General features: G+C 49.5%; 1 protein-coding gene across 1 annotated transcript in view; it reads left to right on the top strand.

Annotated features, from left to right (window-relative positions):
• LOC100357827 (polycystin-1-like protein 2) overlaps positions 1–17,487 on the top strand; it is a 100,651-nt gene extending 83,164 nt beyond the window's left edge. The window contains exons 38-43 of the mRNA XM_089318838.1: positions 1,634–1,761; positions 3,916–4,076; positions 8,176–8,386; positions 9,896–9,997; positions 10,448–10,579; positions 16,789–17,487. Of these exons, the coding sequence (XP_089174964.1) occupies positions 1,634–1,761; positions 3,916–4,076; positions 8,176–8,386; positions 9,896–9,997; positions 10,448–10,579; positions 16,789–16,950 (896 nt within the window). The 3' untranslated portion in view covers positions 16,951–17,487. The remainder of the gene's footprint in view (positions 1–1,633; positions 1,762–3,915; positions 4,077–8,175; positions 8,387–9,895; positions 9,998–10,447; positions 10,580–16,788) is intronic.
• Positions 17,488–18,945: the final 1,458 nt, after the last annotated feature.

The following is an 18,945-nucleotide window of genomic DNA, read 5'->3' as shown; positions in this document are numbered from 1 at the left end:
GCAGGGAGGGGCTGGAGAGAGCGTGACTTGGTAATGGGTGATGCCACCTAAAGCAAGAGTTTTCAACTTGTACATCAACCCAGAGTGTGAAGTTCATTTTACATCACAACCCAATGCACACACACACACAACTGGGGTGAGTCTTGCAGACGCCACTGTCCTTAACTATGTATTCCGTGTTCTCTTTCTATCCCTTAAAAAAAAGGCTAATCCCAAACAACTCAAGATCAAGAACATGAGAGCCTGCTCAGATAATAATCAATTTGCCTAAAACTTGACCTCTTCTTTAAATACTAAACACCTAGAAAATATTGTTTCATATCTAATTACAAAAGGGACTATGTAAGGTGAAAGGCAGGTCTTCCATTTCTCCACACAGTGGCATTCTCCACTGGTACCAGGTCCTTTCAAGTTCTTTGACGTTTATTTGTAGATCTTTAGTTCTATTTCCTTTTGCCACTTTTTAGGTTTGGGGGCAGGAGCTTCTGGCCTGGGTGATCAGCAGCTCCTGGAGTGGTCAGGAACTCTCTATTCTGTCATCCCTGGGACTGACTTGGCACACAGAAGACTTACTAGTCAAATTGGCTTACAATATTGTTGCTCAAAAATCATTACAATGCAAAAAAGAGGGGGGCGGGCAAAGAAAAAGCAAAACAGAGAAACAACTCAGAAGAAGGCTGAGGGATGGACATGTAGCCTCATGGTTTAGGACGCTGGTTAGAACACCTGGTCCCACATCCAAGTACCTGGATTCAATCCTCAACTCAGGCTCCTGACTCCAGCTTCCTGCTAATGCACACCCTAGGAGGCAACAGTAATGGCTCAAGTAGTCAGGTCCCTGCCACCCACAGGGAAAACCTTGTTTGAGTTCTTAGCTACCAGTTCTGCTCCTGGCCCAGCCCGGCTTTTGTAGGCATTAGGGGGCAGTGAACCAAAGGATGAGCTGCTTATCTTCCTCGCAAATAAACATCTTAAAAGAAAGGTAGAAGCCGGCTCCACGGCTCACTAGGCTAATCCTCTGCCTTGCGGCGCCGGCACACCGGCTTCTAGTCCTGGTCGGGGCGCCGGATTCTGTCCTGGTTGCCCCTCTTCCAGGCCAGCTCTCTGCTGTGGCCCGGGAGTGCAGTGGAGGATGGCCCAAGTACTTGGGCCCTGCACCCCATGGGAGACCAGGAGAAGTACCTGGCTCCTGCCATCGGATCAGTGCGGTGCGCCTGCCGCAGCGCGCCAGCCGCGGTGGCCATTGGAGGGTGAACCAACGGCAAAGGAAGACCTTTCTCTCTGTCTCTCTCTCTCACTGTCCACTCTGCCTGTCAAAAAAAAAAAAGGTAGAATATTAGGCACATTGGCCATCAGGTGAGCTGATCTTCAGTGTAATGTCTAGAGAAATGGCATTCACTGAGCCACTTTGGGGTCAGTTGATGTTCAGTGGGTGGATGTGCTCTGGCTGGAGGTGACTGCTGCCCAATGTCCCACAGCAGTGCGGGGTAAGGACTGGGGCCATTGTCTTTGGTGTCCACGAGCTTTGAGGGACCTCTGCCTTTTCCCTGGCTCCACCAGCATTTGGGAGGGCTGCAGGCACCCCCTGAGAAGGCAGGTGGCTGTGCTGAACAGAATGTGTTTTGCTTCGCAGGAACCTTCTTTGCACACACGGCCCTGCAGAGCCTCCGCCTGTACCCCTTCACGGATGGCTGGCACCCCTTCGTGGTGGCGGCAGAGCTCATCTACTTCCTCTTCCTCCTCTACTACATGATAGAGCAGGTGAGGGGTGGACCTGTGGCCCCATGGGCAGGGATGGAGGTTGTGTGAGTAGGGTGTGGGGTGGTCCTGGGCGGGGCCTGAAGAAGAGGGAGGAGAAAGGCTTTGTCTTGGCTGTTTGCGTGGCTCGATTTGGTCTACAGCAGTGATCTAGGCTGCTGTGGACAGCCGCAGCCATGGCAGGGCCCAGCTGGGCACTTCTCAGGACACCTCTACTGAGCTGAAACCTTCCAGAAGGCCAGGGTTGGGGGTGGAGAGGGGTGCCATCCCCTTGACGGGGGGGTCTCTGAACTTAGACTGTAGGGGTTCTTAACATCTTGGTCTCATCGGTGGGCCCTTTGTGGCTTTTGCTGCCATTGCTGCCCTTAAGGGGTGCAGGTGCTGGTAACGATAAAGCCTTGAAGATGCTGGGAACCCACCTGAAGCAGGTTGGCGCCCCTCTCCTCCCCCCAAGAAAGGCCAACCAGATACCTGGAAGGGGTCCTCTGCTCCAGCCACCTCTTCAAAGGAAGAGGGTGATATTTTCATACACTCCCACACAGCAGGCCTCCTGCTAAGAATCTTATGGAGGTTTTCCTTGGCAGGACAAAGGTCTTGTGAGCTCCATTTTGCAGAGTAGGAGAGTCAAGTCCAGAGGTGCTAAGTAATGTATCCAAAGTCACAATTTGAACCCAGGGAGTCTGACACGTTCACCCTCAACTCCTATGCTACAGGGTCAGCCTCACAAAGCAGGGGACCTGAGGGGTCACCCTGAGCATGGCTTGTTCAGGCCCGAGTCAATCGTTATCCAATAGCATCTCCAGACGTTGCATTTGTCTGAGAACCTCCCAGGAGAGCTGTCCACCACCTGCCTCCATGCTTCACGCCTCTCCTCCCAGTTCAGAATGCCATACTCCCAATTAAATCTCTCAGAACTTTGTTCTTGCTCCGCAGGTTTGAAAACCTTCCTCTCTTCTCTCCATCCCTTTGTAATGGAGGTGGACCTAGCCTTTTAACCAGCCAAACCAGCAAGCCCTTCCTCCCTAAGAATGCCCGAGGGAAATGGAACAAACCCTAGAAAGTTCTCGGGGGGGGGGGGGGGGGGGGCAGCATCTCTTTGATCTGGGGCACCTGTTGGGGAAGTAGAATTTAAACACCTGCCAATCCAGATAACCTCTCCACAACAGGAAAGACAGAAAACAACTTTTTTTTTTTAAAGAAATTTTTAAAATTGTGGTGACTAGACAGAGCATTACCATGTGGGCCGTGGGTCAGAGCAAACTCATTACCTGAACACCCTTCTGCAGCTGTTGCCACCACCCCTCTCAGAACTTTCTCATCTCGCATCACCCAAACCAGCCCATTAAGCAATTCCCCAGAACTCCTTATGAGAACCACTTTTATTATTGGGAGCATTAAACTGGAAGGTGATGTGCACCACAGATGACAAAGCTAGAACTCCAGTCCTCTTGGGGAGCCCAGTAGGTGGCACCTGGACACACCTGTTCTTAACAGGAAGTGCTGGATTCTTTAAGTGAGAGGACGCCACTACACCCACTCATCACCCTGTCCTTCCTAAATTAACCTGGCCATTGGGGTGGCCACCTTTGTTTCTTAATTGGCTTTGTCAAAAGGAAAAATAAACTTTGATCTTTATGACAGGAGTTTTGCAACTTGGAGCCAGGTACCTACAGAAGGAAGAGGGGATGCTATCTTCCATGACAATTACACTTCAAAGACAGGACTAGGGGGAGAGGTCAAGGTGTCCTTGAGAAAAGTATTCCCAAAACCTGCTAGAAGCTCAGTTACTTTTTCAAAAGACTTATCTGCATCTCAGAGGCTGAGAAAGACCTCACAATTGCAGGCTTTCTCAAGTGAGGCAGGTGGGGGAGAGTCTCTGGTCTCACCTGCTTTTAACTAATTTTCTTTTCTTACTACAGATGGTATTTACTCTTACAAGCACCGCAGCGGGGGTCAGTGGTGGGGGCAGATGGAAGCATCTACCCCCAAGCCCTCCACTGCACTCCCTACACAAGGGGCCAGGGCACGAGGAGGCTCCCAGGATCTCTAACTCCTGCTGGGGTGGAAGGCCCGTGGTGGGCAGGGAGCAGCTGTGGGGCCAGGGTATGGGGCAGTTGTCACCACAGCCTTCGGCAGAACCTTGCTCTCCTTCCCCAGGGCAAGCTCATGAGGAAGCAGAAGTGGGGCTATTTCAGCAGCAAGTGGAACCTCCTGGAGCTGGGCATCATCCTGGCCAGCTGGAGCGCCCTGGTGGTGTTCGTCAAGAGGGCAATCCTGGCTGAGCGTGATCTCCTGCGCTGCCGGAAGCACAAGGAGGAGTAAGTGGCCGCCGTCTGAGATCTGGGGTCAGAGGGAGGTTCTGAAAACCTTACTGACCCCTCGGCAGGTCAAAGTGCAATTCCAGCAGAAGTGATAACAGGGTTGTGGTCTAAAGCATATACAATTGGAGAAGGTTCGTGAAGACAAAATGGAACATTTTCCTGCTTTTGCAAGTCTCACCAAAACAGAGGGTCATGTGGCAGAGGGTCAGGGCTCTCTCAGCGTTTTGGGGGAGACCTTTGCAAATGTCAGCGACCACCTGTGTTAGCACTGACCGAGGGTCCACTGGGTGCCGGACTCAGTGAGCCCTCCTGGAACCACTGAAGGTGGAGGTCACCATCGCCCCGACTTAACAAGAAACTGAGGCCCAGGGATGAGATGTGACCGCCCCAAGTCTCCACAGCTGCAATGTGGTAGAGAAGTCATTTAAACCCAGCTGGTGTGGCTCCAGCTTCCTCTCCTTCACTCTGAGTGCTTGTGTGTCTTTGTTGTAAAGATACAGCTAACATACGTACGCTATTGCTGGCTGTCACACATAGTCATACAACACTCCCTTTTAAAGCACTATTTCCCCTACTTGAATCTTCTTGCAACCTCTAGGAGATGGCGTTAAAAAATTTTTAATGTCATTTTACTTGATAGGCAGAATGAGAGAGGAAATACATGTCTTCATCCGTTGGTTCACTCACTCGCCCTCAAGGCCCCCACAGCCAGGCCTGGGCCAAGGTGAAGCCAGAGATGCCATGATCATCATTCCTTTTTCACAGATGAAGAAAAATCTTGTAGTCGGCACAGAGAGGCTGTTTGTAGGGGTCACACAGCAAGTTCATGCAGCACTCGGAATTTGAACCCTATTTCTAACCTCTACCATTGGTCTCACTCAGTCAACAAACCAGCGGAAGCTCCACCCTCTCTGAAAGTTCCCCTTAATAAAAATGTCTCAGTATCAGCACAGTTCTTTGAGTTCAGAAACTGTCAGAAGCACTTCTATTTTTATTTGAGCTGATTGTAAATACTAAAAGCATTTATTTCAAACACTCAGAAGTGCTTTGGCTCTGGAAGGGGTGGCACATCCAGCACTCTTGCTGTTTGTAAATTCAGTTTTACTGCAACGCTGCCATGCCACTTTGCTGACGTGTTGCCCAGGGCGACTTTTCTGTGCTCCTGTGCAGCAGCAGTGGAGAGAGATGACATCAGTTCTTTGTCTCACATGAAAGAAGAATTTCCATGTGGACAAGGCAGAGAGAAAGCAGCGATGGAGGGGGAGGGGGAGTGCCTCCAAGAGAGGCAAGCCAACGCACTTTTGGGAGAAAGGAAAAAAAAAAAAACCCAGTGGCTAGCAATCAAAAGGCCTGATTTGTAATCTTGTCTGTCCAGTCTAATAAAACAAACAAACAAAATCATCAGAAGGGTGGAATCTGTTTTCATGGTAAGCTGGGAACTCAGAAGAATGAAAACACCACTTGGTTGCTATTCTCAGGATAAAACTAGAAGCTTCAGAGGAGTGGGATAGGCGCTTTTGTCTTGCTAAAGGTAGCTTTTGGAGAGAAACCTGCAGTGGAATTCAGCACTTTGATCTTGCTAAAGATAAGTTTTGGGTTTTGCACCCTCTTGGAGGAACTCCACTTTCCCTCTTTATAACCGGGCGCACCTAACTGCCTATTAGCCTGTGTGACAGTCACACTACAGTGGCAGAGCTGAGTCACGTGACAGCAAGCGTCTGGCCCACAAAGCCTCAAATGTGTAGCCTCTGGCCCTTCACTGCAAGAGCCTGTGGATTTCTGTTTAGAGGACAAAGGCTGAGCTCTGGGCGGGAACAATGGGGAGCTGTTCCAGGTCAGACGGGACTGAGGTCACTGGCAGACCCCAGGCTAGCCAGCCTTTCTGATTCCTCACAGTGATCCAACACAGGCTTCATTCTTGACATCCGCACAGACGGGGTCTTGTTTTCATCAAACAATTTTAATTTCGTCAAACAAGAGAGCTCTCTCTTTACACGGAACGTCAGAAAACAGAAAAGCAATCTGCCACTTTGATAGACATCCAAGCATAGTTAAATCTGAAACTTCACTTGAGTCTCTCAGTTGAATTTGATGAATCAATTAACCAAAATTCTGTTTGCTTTAGAAGCTTGTAGATCTCACTTTCTTGTTGAAATAAGTCATTCTGACAGCCAGGTCCTGGATTTAAAAAATGCCTTGTAAGCCCAAATGATTTAGCTCACAGCAGCTTTAACCCAGTGGTTCTCAGCCTGGGTCAGAGGCAGAATGGCCGGGCAGAGGAGACGCCCCTTCGGCCACACCCACATCCCAGACCTACGATGCTGGTGCCCCACACAAGCTGAAAAGCTTGCTTAATTAGAGCTGACTGCTATTACAAAGGAGGGTTTAAGCATTGTTATTGATTCCACATACAAGAGCAACTGAATGGCTCCAGAGTGGATGCGGTATTTTTAAAGAGAAAGGAAAAGGGGGCTGCAGGAGCCCAAGGAAGAAGCTGCCAACCATCCCAGCAGCTCCAAAGGGGAGGAAGGTTCTGGAAGGCAAGAGGTTTGGATAGAAAGGTATTATCTCTCTGGCGTGGCCAGGACCCATGGTGCCCAGTCCAGTCCTGGTGTCTGCTCCCTTGGAGTAGTCCTGCAGAGAGCTGACCTGCAGGATGGGTACCTGGCAAGTTCTCAAGGCCAGAGGGCTTTGGGGCAGGTGCTCTATCCTCCGGCCTGCTCCAACAGGCTTCTCCTGCAGAACAGACTGGAAGGCAGACCTCACAAAATTTTCAATTCACAAGAAACATGTCTGCATTAGAAGGGAAAACCTTGAGTCCAGTAAATATCCCTGAGAAAATCACATGTTGGTTGGTCTGTCTTCTTAGGAATATATACACGTATGTGTGTTTATGATTATGACTGTATTGGTCAGCTTTTTGTTACTATAACAGAATACCTGAGGCAACCTGCCTCTAAAGAAGGTTATTTTGGTTCACCGTTCTGGAGGTTCACAGCTCCAAGACTGGGCAACCCTCAAAGGTTCAGCCCCTGTGTGGGCAGCTGATGGCAACCGCAGAGCAGAAATGGAGGAGGAACCATACGGTGAGCTAGGAAGCAGAGAGTGGGCAGGCCCAAATGCAGGCTTTGATAACAGCCCTCTAACTGGACGCTCCCAAAAACCCATGGCTACCTCCGTTTCCTCCTAGATAGGACCACCCTGGGAACCAAGCTTTGAACACGTAGGCTTTTGAGGGACATCCAACATCCAAATTAGTATATAAATCGTGGCAATTATATTTATATTTCTTATATTACATCCATAATATGTATGCATCTCTGTATCATATTTATTTATCATGTGACATTAATGGTATTGCCACTTATAAGGAAATACACTTGCATTTGGGATGGAATGGTGGGCAGAGACTTTGAAATCACACACACCTGGATTCCAGCTCTCACTCTTGCACTCAGATCACTGCTAATGTCACTGGCCGTGTGCCCTCCCGCCAACTCTCTGTGAAACGGAGCTGGCAAGGCTTACCTCATCTAGAAGTTCAAACGAGACCATGCAAATCAGGTTCCCACTTAAACAGCACCTTCCATTCTCCCTTCAGATACAAGGGTAATTCCAATAGTCTCTGCAAAAAAAGAATTAAAAGAAATCTCTGCATAATTTTGTCATAATTCTCATCTTTCATGAACTGTTTGAAGTGCCTGCACATTAAGCAGCACTGGACGTAGCAGACAAGTGTGCTGGGGGAGGTAGCACCAGTGAGCCCAGTTCAGGAAGAGGAAGACTCACAGAAGCCCCTGGCTCTATCACCTTCCCATTGTCCACAGCTCCGCAGCCATTAATCAGGAGTGCTAGTTAGTCACATGAACTAGCAACCGAGGCCCCATAACCACGTTGTCTTTGTCACCATCACCATCATTCTCACCATCATCACAGGACTATCATCACCATCACCCGGCTGTAGGCATCGGCACAGCTCTGTCTCCCAGACCCATTTCTGGACATGACGGCCTCCGAGCGGCTGATGAGCCTAAGCCTGCCTGTGTGATCTCCAGCTGGACTGTTCACCGTCTCTGAACTCATATCTGTCCCACAGGGCCATCAGTTTCAGTGAGACAGCAGCTGCCGATGCTGCCCTGGGCTACATCATCGCGTTCCTAGTTCTCCTGTCCACAGTGAAGCTCTGGCACCTGCTCAGGCTGAATCCCAAAATGAACATGATCACCGCAGCCCTGCGCCGTGCCTGGGGTGACATTTCGGGCTTCGGCGGCGTTGTCCTTGTCATGCTTGTGGCTTATTCTGTCGCGGTGAGTGGCTCCTTTGGGAAAATCTCAAGGCTGGACTCTGGAAGCCAAGGCTACTCAGTGTTGGGAAGCGGATGGTGAGGAGGCATTGGGTCTAGGACAAACAAGACCCGGCTCCCCTCAGTGAAGGATCCCTTCCTGCATTAGACCCTACTTGGTTGTGTGGTCCTCCTGACGTCCCCACTGCTCAGAGGCCCGGGGCCAGTTTCCAGACAAGCATAGAGTCAGGGGATGAATGGGTCACCCTGTTCCTGAGCCAGGGCATAGGAGGGGGCATGAGGGTAGGTAAGCCCACAGGTCAACAGTTAGTGCCCTAGACATGAGGCATGATTCATTCACTCAGCCCCTCAACATACAGCAGTCTGGCCATCACATGTCTTTTGTGACGGGGGGTGGTGGGTGCGGAATCTAAAATATTAAACTTTCAACTCTTTATTATCAAGTAACAAGAGGATCAAAGACTCTCTTCCACTGTGGCTCATCTGCCACATCTTGATCTCCAACCAAATATGCACCCCATGCAGATGCTCAAGTTCACGGTTCCTATGAACCCTGGACCCCACTCATCTGTACCCTCTCCCCACCCCTCCCCATTCTCACCATGGCCCCCTCCAGGCTCTCACTCCTCCACTCTCTGATCACACCATCTGGCAGCCCATCACCAGTCACCTCCATCCCTAACTCTCAGCCATCCTCTATCCCTCTCACCTCAGCCCTGACCCCCTTCCATCTCTAGCCCCACCCCTGCTCTCCCACCCTGGAGTGCTTTGATGGAGTGAGGTGGGTGCCCTGATGGAGTAGGGAGGCTATGTGCTGAAAAGTCACAGTCTGTGAAAACTCCCTGTCCCAGTGCCCTGATTTATGAAGATCCACGCAGTACTTGGGCTGTGGGGATAATGCAGTGTCCTCTGGGACAAGTCACCCACTCAGAGCCAAAGGTGCTGGGTCTCCCTGTCATACCACATCCCTGGGAAAGTCTTGGGAGGGGGATTGTGGTGTGGTGAGTGGAATTGTGGTGGTGGGAGGGGATCCCTGCCCAGGCAAAAGCAGCCCATTGTCCATCCACCCCAACTTCTCCAGAGCAAAAAGGCTGTGGCCTCAGACACCCAGTTTCATAACTGAGTTTTTGAGCAGCCACCTGGTGGGTGCAGCAGTGGCTGGGCGGGTGGGTACCTGAGCTGCAGAAGTGTACCTGAGCTCTTCCTTGTGCTGATAGAGGCAGGTACAGATTCCATCGGAGCCTGTGGACACAGCCATGGTCCTGGACAAGGTCACTGGGTAGGCACTTGTAATGCATAACACACACACATACACACATGTTCATGCATGTGCAGATGCTGATGACCACAGGTGCACACACGCACAGGCATGTGGAGAGAAATGCATCCTGTACAGACCCAGCTTGTGTGCACACCCACTTTCAGGGCCCTGTACACAGACACCGACTCTAACAGCGGGCTCTGTGGGGCTTCATAGTTTCTTCTCTGTTCATGAGGACTCTTTCCACAACAGTCAAACTTGATATTTGGTTGGAAACTCCGTTCCTACAAAACTCTCTTTGATGCGGCAGAAACGATGATCAGCCTTCAGCTGGGAATCTTCAACTATGAGGAGGTAACAGGGCTGGGGGAGAGGGGCATGGACACGGCCATCCATGCTAAGCCTGTAGGAAAACTAGAAAATGCACCCTGCACCCCCCATCATGCCCCTCTCAGGTCCATGGCCTGGCAAGCGCTGGGCCACTTTGCACAAATACAAAGTTCCCCTTCTTCCAGACAGACAGCCTCATGTTAGAGCCCACAGCATCCCCCTGCAGACTCCTACTCTGGGAACGTCGCAGGTCCTGCTGACTCAGGAGAGCATCTCCTGTCCTTGCCAGAAATGGCACCCATCTTTCGAGGGGATTATACTGGGGAGCCAGGGTGCTGGCTCCGAGCACTTCTTGCATACTCTCAGCCCCCACCCCCCGGCAGAGGGGACCCTCGGGCTCCAGGCTCTGCCCAACTCTGAGGGGTGGCCTTTTGGACACAGGACACAGGGACGACTCTGGCTTTCCTCCTGCAGGTCCTGGACTACAGCCCTGTGCTTGGCTCCTTCCTAATTGGGTCCTGCATTGTGTTCATGACGTTTGTGGTGCTGAATCTGTTCATCTCTGTCATCCTGGTGGCCTTCAGCGAGGAGCAAAAATGCAATCAGGTGAGTCCCTCTGGACTATTCTACATCCATGGTTGACCCTGAACCATGAAGAGGCTGGCTGAGTAGCCTGAGACGTTAGGCAGACCTGAGATTTCCATTTGTAACCTAAAGCCCTCGTTTTGTAGGAGAGGAAACTGAGGGAGGAAATCACAAGTGAGGCGCAGAGCTTAGACTAGACTGGGTCCTCGTGAGCTCCATTCACTGCCCTGTGACCTTCTGCCCTGTCTGCACTTTAGAATCACCCACCCCCAGCCTTCTAGAAACTGCCACTGCCACACCAGAGACCAACAAAAACAGAATCTCTGGTGTAGGACCAGGCACTGGTACTTCTGTCATCCCCTCTGCTGAGGCTGAGAGCCCCTGCACTACGCCCCACCACCTCGACCTCCATCACAGAGGCACAGAGAGGAGCCAGTGGGGAGGGTGGTCAACTTCCTCCACTGGGGAAGACGGTCTGCTTGCCATGCTCCCGGCAAGAAGGGGGCGTTTAAACGTAGACTCCGCACGGAACAAAGCACCCCACCACTTGCAGGACGCTTCCTTCATGACACCTGTGGCGCTAAAAGCTTCACAGATTTTTATTTTATTTAATCCTGAAGACAGCTCGCTGGAACAGGTGTACTGCACTGTGGTTTGGAGTGGAAGTCATTTACTGTGGATCACAGAGCTAGAAAGTAGAAAGTGTAACTGGAACCCAGGTCTGCCTGATTCGGGTATGAGTGTGTTTTTGTTTTTGTTTTTGTTTTAACAGGCAGAGTGGACAGTGAGAGAGAGACAGAGAGAAAGGTCTTCCTATTGCCGTTGGTTCACCCTCCAATGGCCGCCGCGCTGCGGAAGGCGCACGGCGCTGATCCAATGGCAGGAGCCAGGTGCTTCTCCTGGTCTCCCATGGGGTGCAGGGCCCAAGTACTTGGGCCATCCTCCACTGCACTCCCGGGCCACAGCAGAGAGCTGGCCTGGAAGAGGGGCAACCGGGACAGAATCTGGCGCCCGACCGGGACTAGAACCTGGTGTGCCGTGGCGCTGGCCCCGGGTATGAGTGGTTTACCTAGTGCTTCTGGAGCTGCAGTTGTGTTAAGGGAGAGCCTAATGGGAGCTCACCTGTCTCTTCCAGGCTAGAAGACGCCTTAAAATCCGCATGCCTAACAAACCCTATGACGCTGTTGTTCCTTCCCAGCACTCCCACCTGCTTGGCAGCCAGGAAACTCATCATCAGATCTTGTGATCCCAGGCACCCTCCAGTCCCCTCCCCCAGGTAGAGTTTAGATGCTTAGGCAGAAGGTTCCAGTCCACTGGGTCTTTCTGGTGATCAGCCCCAATCAGAAGCTACCTAGATGCCCCAACTTAAGTTGTTTCATTAGCATAAACTCAAGTGTCATTTTTTAAGCTCATTACCAAATAGAGAAAGACACCCCTATTACACAGGGCATTTCAATGGTTTAGGAACAGGAAGCAGTGACAAAAACCAACTATACTTCCTATTGTGCCCTTGATATACTGAAAACAGTTTTGAAGTGTTTAGGAAGCACATTTTTCATTTTAGCACTGAAGCAGAGAATATTGCTAGGTTTAACCAGGTACTCAGATTCTATCCTGATTTGGCAGTTAGACACTCTTAACTGAAGTTAGTTTTTCAGAGCGAGTCCCTGCTGAGAAGCATGCAGACTAAACCCATCCATCTAAAAATGAAGATACAGTCCACATACTGTAAAATCCACCACTTGAACATAACCAATGCCATGTTTTTAGTATATCTGCAGAGCTGTGCATCCACTGCTACTACCTAATTGCAGAACATTTCCATTATTCCAAAAAGAATCTATACCCACTCATAATCATTCCTCACTCTCCATATCTCCAGCCTCTGGAAAGCACTACTCTACCTTATGCTTCTCTTGATTTCCCTGCCTATTCTGGACATTTCATATAAATGGTATCATACACCGTGTGGCCTTTGGTAAATGGCTCATGTCACTTAGTATCATCCACATCATAGTGTTATAGGTGAACCGGCAGTGGAGAGAATATTACCTTGGTTCTTTGTCTCACATGGAAGAATTTGGAAGCAGACAAGGCAAAGAGAAAAGCAAGATTTAAAGGTTTAAAAGCAAGATTTATTAGTCAGAGATCTCCCACCACAGTGGCCTGTAGGGGGGCTTCAGGAAAAGCAAACCCAAAGGGGCTGGTGGTAGTGGGGTTTTAGGCACATTTTAGAAAAAAAAAAAAAAAAAAAAAAACTTGACAATCAGATTGACATTCAGTTATAAGGCAGGGACAAAACCCCTCAAAAGACCTGATTCATAATCTCTTATCCCATCTGACTTGTTCCTGATAAAACAAACAGCCATCAGAAGGGTGAGATAGGTAAGTTGTTTACAGTAAACTGTGAGCTCAGGAGGCTGGAATCACCACTCCTTGCTATTCTTATGATAAAATTGGAAGCTCCCAAGAAGTGGGCAATCAGGTGCTTTTGACCTTGCTAAAGACAACCCTTGGGGGAAAGCAAGCACTCTGCTCCGCCTCTTAACCCATCTGACTCCTCACAATAGTGTGTATCATGACTTGTTTCCTTTTGATGGCTGAATAATATTCCACTGTGTGTATAAGACACAAATGTGGTAATCCAAACATCAGTTGATGGCCATTTGGGTCGTTTCCATATTTTAGCTATTGTGAATGATAATGAGCCTCAGGTACAGATTTTTGCATGGACACAGGCTTTCATTTCTCCAGGCATATTCCTAGAGGTGAAATTTCAGGGTCATAAGGTAACTGTGTCTCACAGTTTGAGGAACTGCCCATTGCTTTCCAAAGAGTTGCGCCATCATATACTCCTAGCAGCGACTTCAGGCGTGTAAAGTCTTGTACCTGAACCTGAGATCAGGCACTTGCTGCAAGAGAAGCCAGTGACTCAGGAGATGACAGTCTGGGGGAAAGTAGGGGAGAAAGATGCTAGCAGCCAGGGATGTGGCAGGCTAGTGCCTCAACATCCAACTGCTCCACCAAAGGGAATCGGGTCAAGCTTACACAGGGAAACACAGATTTAGCTACCTGGCTATAATCATGCAAGGGGTACTTAGCAGGTGAGGTCTTCCATATGTCCCATTGCTAGCTGGGTCCCTATCTTGCTGTTACAGAAACCTGGGGTGGGGCCGGCACCGCGGCTCACTTGGCTAATCCTCTACCTGTGGCACCAGCACCCTGGGTTCTAGTCCTGGTTGGGGCACCAGATTCTGTCCCAGTTGCTCCTCTTCCAGTCCAGCACTCTGCTGTGGCCAGGGAGTGCAGTGGAGGATGGCCCAAGTGCTTGGGCCCTGCACCCGCATGGGAGACCAGGAGGAAGCACCTGGCTACTGGCTTCGGATCAGTGCAGTGCGCCGACTGTAACGGCCATATGGGGGGTGAACCAACGGAAAAGGAAGACCTTTCTCTGTCTCTCTCTCTAACTCTGCCTATCAAAAAAAAAAAAAAAAAAAAAAAAGGGAAAGAAAGAAATCTGGAGAATCTGGAGTGGGAAAACTCCCTTCATTCAAGAACTCCCTTCATTCAAGGAGAGAACCTCCACTTTGACTATGACCGTGTCTAAACAAGATAAGAGTCGGAGAACTCAAGGGGCTTCCATAGCCTTGGAAACTCATGACTGGTGCATAGGGAGATTACTGATGCCATAAACAGGAGTGTCAATTTGTAAAGTCAACAACAGGAGTCACTGTGCACTTACTCCTCATGTAGGATCTCTGTCCTTAATGTGCTGTACACTGAGGCTTAATGCTATAACGAGTACTCAAACAGTATATTTCACTTTGTGTTTCTATGGGGGTGCAAACGATTGAAATCTTTACTTAATGTACACTAAACTGATCTTCTGTTAAAAAAAAAAAAAAGAAAAAAGAAATTATCAATTCCCAACTTGACTCTCACTGGGATTAAACATGACAATAGGTCTGATCTGATTTCATCATCATTTAAAAAAATCATCTATTATTTTTCACTTTATGTTTCTGTGTGGGAGCAAACTGTTGAAATCCTTGCTTAAGGTATACTAAGCTGATCTTCTGTATATTAAGATAATCGAAAATGAATCTTGATGTGAATGGAAGGGGAGAGGGAGTGGGAAAGGGGAGGGTTGTGGGTGGGAGGGACGGTATGGGGGGGGGAAGCCATTGTAACCCATGAGTCGTACTTTGGAAATTTATATTCATTAAATAAAAGATAAAAAAAAAAAAAAAAAAAACCTCCCTTCATTCAAGCAGGCACCGGAGACAGTGGAAGATTGAAGGAGTTTATTAACACCAGAGGGCTCAGCCGGAATCATTTCCTGAAGACTGGGCAACAAACCCAAGTTTCTTAAAATATCTACAGGTTCATCAGCATCATACCTTAGCTGCTACAGCACTGGGGTTTAAATTGCAGCCTGTGTGACTTAGGACCACACTTCCAACAGTCCATGGGTCCAGTATGTTTTTAAAAGAGATACTAGGAGTGGATTCGTTAGGACAGATTTATGACTGGAGTTTACAGAAGCAGAACTTAGGACTTCTTCCCTCCCTAGACAAGATCACAGTGGGCAGCTGCTTCACTAGTTAATTGTAAGCAGCCACTTTTCAAGGTTAGTGCTGGGGGGTGTCCCCTTTTCTTTCTCTGTCCCTGGTTGAGGCTGTCATTCCTCGACATTGTGGCCAGGGAAGTGCAAACAAAATCATCAGTGAAAGAGTGGGTGGGGGTCCCAGGTCAGTTACAGGTCACTCAGGTCTCTGAGTCCCCGAAATGTTGTGTTGTTGGCCTCTGCTGCAGTCCTCTGGGTGGCCAAGGACACTTTCTGACCGGTTTACTGAGTGGGACTCTTTGGTAGCTGCACTCTGCCTTCCCTCTTTCAGAGAAATTGTTTTTTCTTTGCTTTGAGCTGTTTATGAAATACATGTAGGTGGTTGTGTTACAGGTGAAATGGCAGCAGAAAAAGATTTACCTCGGTTCTGTGTCTCACGTGAAAGAATTTCCACGCAGACAAGGCAGAGGGAAAAGCAAGATTTATTTAAGTCATGAACCGCTTGCCAAAACTCTACAAGTGGGGCTCCAACAGAGGCAAAACCTGAGGGGCTGGTGGTAGTGGGGTTTTAAAGCACAATTTTGGGGAGAAAAATTGATAATCAGCTAACAGTCAGTTGCAAGCCTGGGGACATAACCCATCGAAACGTCTGATTTGTATTTGCCGTGTTTAGCTTGCTACCTGAAGGAGGGCAAAGGTAACTTCTGTTTTCACTGTAAACTGGGAACTCAGAAGGGTGGACTCACCTCTCCCTTGCTGTTCTCGTGATAAAACTGGAAGCTCCAAGGACTGGGACAGGCACTTTTGTCTTGCTAAAGGCAGCTTTTGGGGAGAAACTTGCAGTGGGATTCAACACTTTGATTTTGCTAAAGATTACTTTTGGGGCCAGCGCTGTGGCTCACTTAGTTAACCCTCCACCTGCGGCGCTGGCATCCCATATCGGTGCCAGGTTCTAGTCCCAGCTGCTCCTCTTCCAGTCCAGCTCTCTGCTGTGGCCCGGGAGGAGAGTGGAGGATGGCCCAAGTGCCAGGAGGAAGCACCTGGCTCCTGGCTCCGGATCTGCGTAGCGGCCATTTGGGGGGTGAACCAACGGAAGGAAGACCTTTCTCTCTGTCTCTCTCTGTCTCTAACTCTACCTGTCAAAAAAAAAAAAAATTACTTTTGGAGGAAGCAACCCTCTGCACCCTCTTAGGGGGACTCCTCTTGCCTCATTTTGCACTGGGACCAACCTGACTGTCTACTGACCGCCTGACTCCTCACAGTTGAGAAGCTTTGTACTCTTCACTATGTGCAGTGTGAGGTAAACAGCGCAAGCAGAAACCGTAAAGCACACAGAGTCACTATCAGATCTGCCCTAGAGGGAAATGGGCGACAGCTGGCTCAGAAGTGGGCCCACAAGATGCCGTGCTGCTGAAATTCAGGTTCAGTGCCAGCCCAGGCTTTTCTGCTCCAGTCTGGGGATTTAAAATTCTGCCAGGAAAACCCAGGCATGCTCAGGCATGGGAAGCAGGAACACAGGTCATCCCAACCCCTCAAACAACTTTAGGTAGCAAAGTGACCTCCCACTGGGGCCAAACTGGATGATAAAACTGTGGTTTCCCCTTGGAAAGAAAAGCCCCAAAGAGGGTAATATGTATATCACTCTGTTCCTTTTCCCTTGCAGCTGTCAGAGGAAGAACAGATTATGGATTTGCTGCTGATGAAAACACTCAGTTTCTTGGGCATTAAAGGCAAAAGGGAGGAGCCTCAGGGCAGCTGTGAGCAGCCTGAGTCGCTGCCCAAGGCTGCAGCCTCTCACCCAGTACAAGCCTCGTCCAGGGTTTAAGCTGTTGGTTCCCATCCACATGCAATCATCTGGAGGCCAGAATTTCGGGCTGTGCTTATCACTGACTGCTGTAGTCTCACCAGGGTATTGTTGCTTCTGTGCATAGGAAAGTTACCAAGCTCAACAAGTAAGCAAAACTGCCACTACCGTGAAAACCTGTGTGTTCAAATGTATATCCTCTCAGAGACTGAATAAATATTGGGTGGAGTTCAGTTACGAAAATAAAAAAATTCCTTGTAACAGGCACTGTGCCATTGTAGGTTAAGCCTGTGGTGCTGGCATCCCATACGGGTGCCAGTTTGTGTCCTGCTGCTCCTCTTCCAAACCAGCTCACTGCTATGGCCTGGGAAAGCAGTGGAAGATGGTCCAAGAGCTTGGGCCCCTGCACCCATGTGGGAGACCCAGAAGAAGCTCCTGGCTCCTGGCTTTATTGGCCATTTGGGGATTGAACCAGCAGTAGATGTAAGACCTTTCTCTCTTGTCTCTCCCTCTCTCTGCTCTCTCTGCATTGACTTTGCCTCTCAAATAAATAAATAAACAAACCTTTAAAAAAATCCTCTAAAGTTTCATCTCCTTGGTTGGCCAGGGGTTGCCTTTGAATGGCTCTTCACATGGTCTGAAAGATGCTCATTGGCAGTGTGTTGTGTCCCTGGGCTGCAGAACAAAGTGTCTGAGCCTGAGGCCTGAGATCAAGATGCTGGCAAAGCTGTGCTCCCTCCATGGGCTCGAGGGGAGAGTCCCTGCCTCTTCCAGCGCCTCGTGTTTCTCAGCAGGCCTTGGCTGGTAGGTGCCCAGTTCCCATCTTGTCACCTGCTGTTCTCCACTTCTCTGTGTCTCTCTCCTCAGGGCACAGGTCATGGTCACTGTTACAGTGGATTTGGGGCTCCCTACTCCAGTAAGACCTCTTGTTAACTAATTACATCTGCAATGACCCTAGTTTCCAATTTGATCACATTCTGAGGTACTTGGGGTGGGGCACACAACTTTTACATAGCTCTTTAGGAAACACAATCTGATCTATAACAGGTATTACTCCCCACTGCCCCCCAGGTTTGTGGGGGTTGGTGTTATGCCATAGCAGGAAAAGCTGCCACCTACTTGGGCTTCTGTCACCCATGTCGGAGACCCGGAAGAAGCTCCTGGCTCCTGACTTCCGCCTAGCCTAGCCAGGCTGTTGCAGTTTTCTGGGAAGTAAACCAGCATATAGAAGATCTCTCTAATTCTCTCAGATAAATAAATAGGGGCCGATACTGTGGCATAGCAGGTAAAGCTGTCACCTGCAGGGCCGGCATCCCATATGGGTGCCAGTTCCAGTCCCTGCTGCTCCACTTCTGATCCAGCTCTCTGCTATGGCCTGGGATAGCAGTAGAAGATGGCCCAAGTCCTTGGGCCCCTGCACCCGTATGGGAGACCCAGAAGCTCTGGCTCCTGGCTCCTGGCTCCTGGCTCCTGGCTCCTGGCTCCTGGCTTTGGATTGGCACAGCTCTGGCTGTTGTGGCCATTTGGGGAGTGAATCACTGGATGGAAGACCTCTCTCACTCTCTGCCTCTGCCTCTGTAACTCTGCCTTTCAAATAAATAAATACATTTAAAATAAATAAATAATTTTTAAAAAAGTTTGTGGATCAAATATAGAAAATACTGGTTTATAAACTATTATACTGGTTCTTTTAGGTTAATTAATTTGAAAGGCAGAGTTAAAGAGAGATGGAGAGACAAAGAGAAAAAGAGAGAGAGAGAGAGAATCTTTCACCTGCTGGTTCCCTCCTCAAATGGCCACAACGGCAGGGCTGGGCCCGGCCAGAGCCAGGAGCCAGGAGCCAGGTGCCTCTTCTGGGTCCCCCATGTGGGCGCAGGGGCCCAAGCATCTGGGCCATCTTTTGCTGCTTTAGCAGGCACATTAGCAGGGAGTTGCATCAGAAATGGAGCAGCTGGGACTCAAACCAATGCTCACATGGGATGCCAATGTCGCAGGTGGAGGCTTAACCTGGTGTGC

This window comes from Oryctolagus cuniculus, chromosome 18, assembly GCF_051225735.1.
Source record: "Oryctolagus cuniculus isolate XC-2025 breed Fujian yellow rabbit chromosome 18, ASM5122573v1, whole genome shotgun sequence".
In the NCBI taxonomy this organism is placed as follows: domain Eukaryota; kingdom Metazoa; phylum Chordata; class Mammalia; order Lagomorpha; family Leporidae; genus Oryctolagus; species Oryctolagus cuniculus.
The sequence above is the reverse complement of the archived record's forward strand: the minus strand, read 5'-3'. Positions and strand labels throughout refer to the sequence as shown.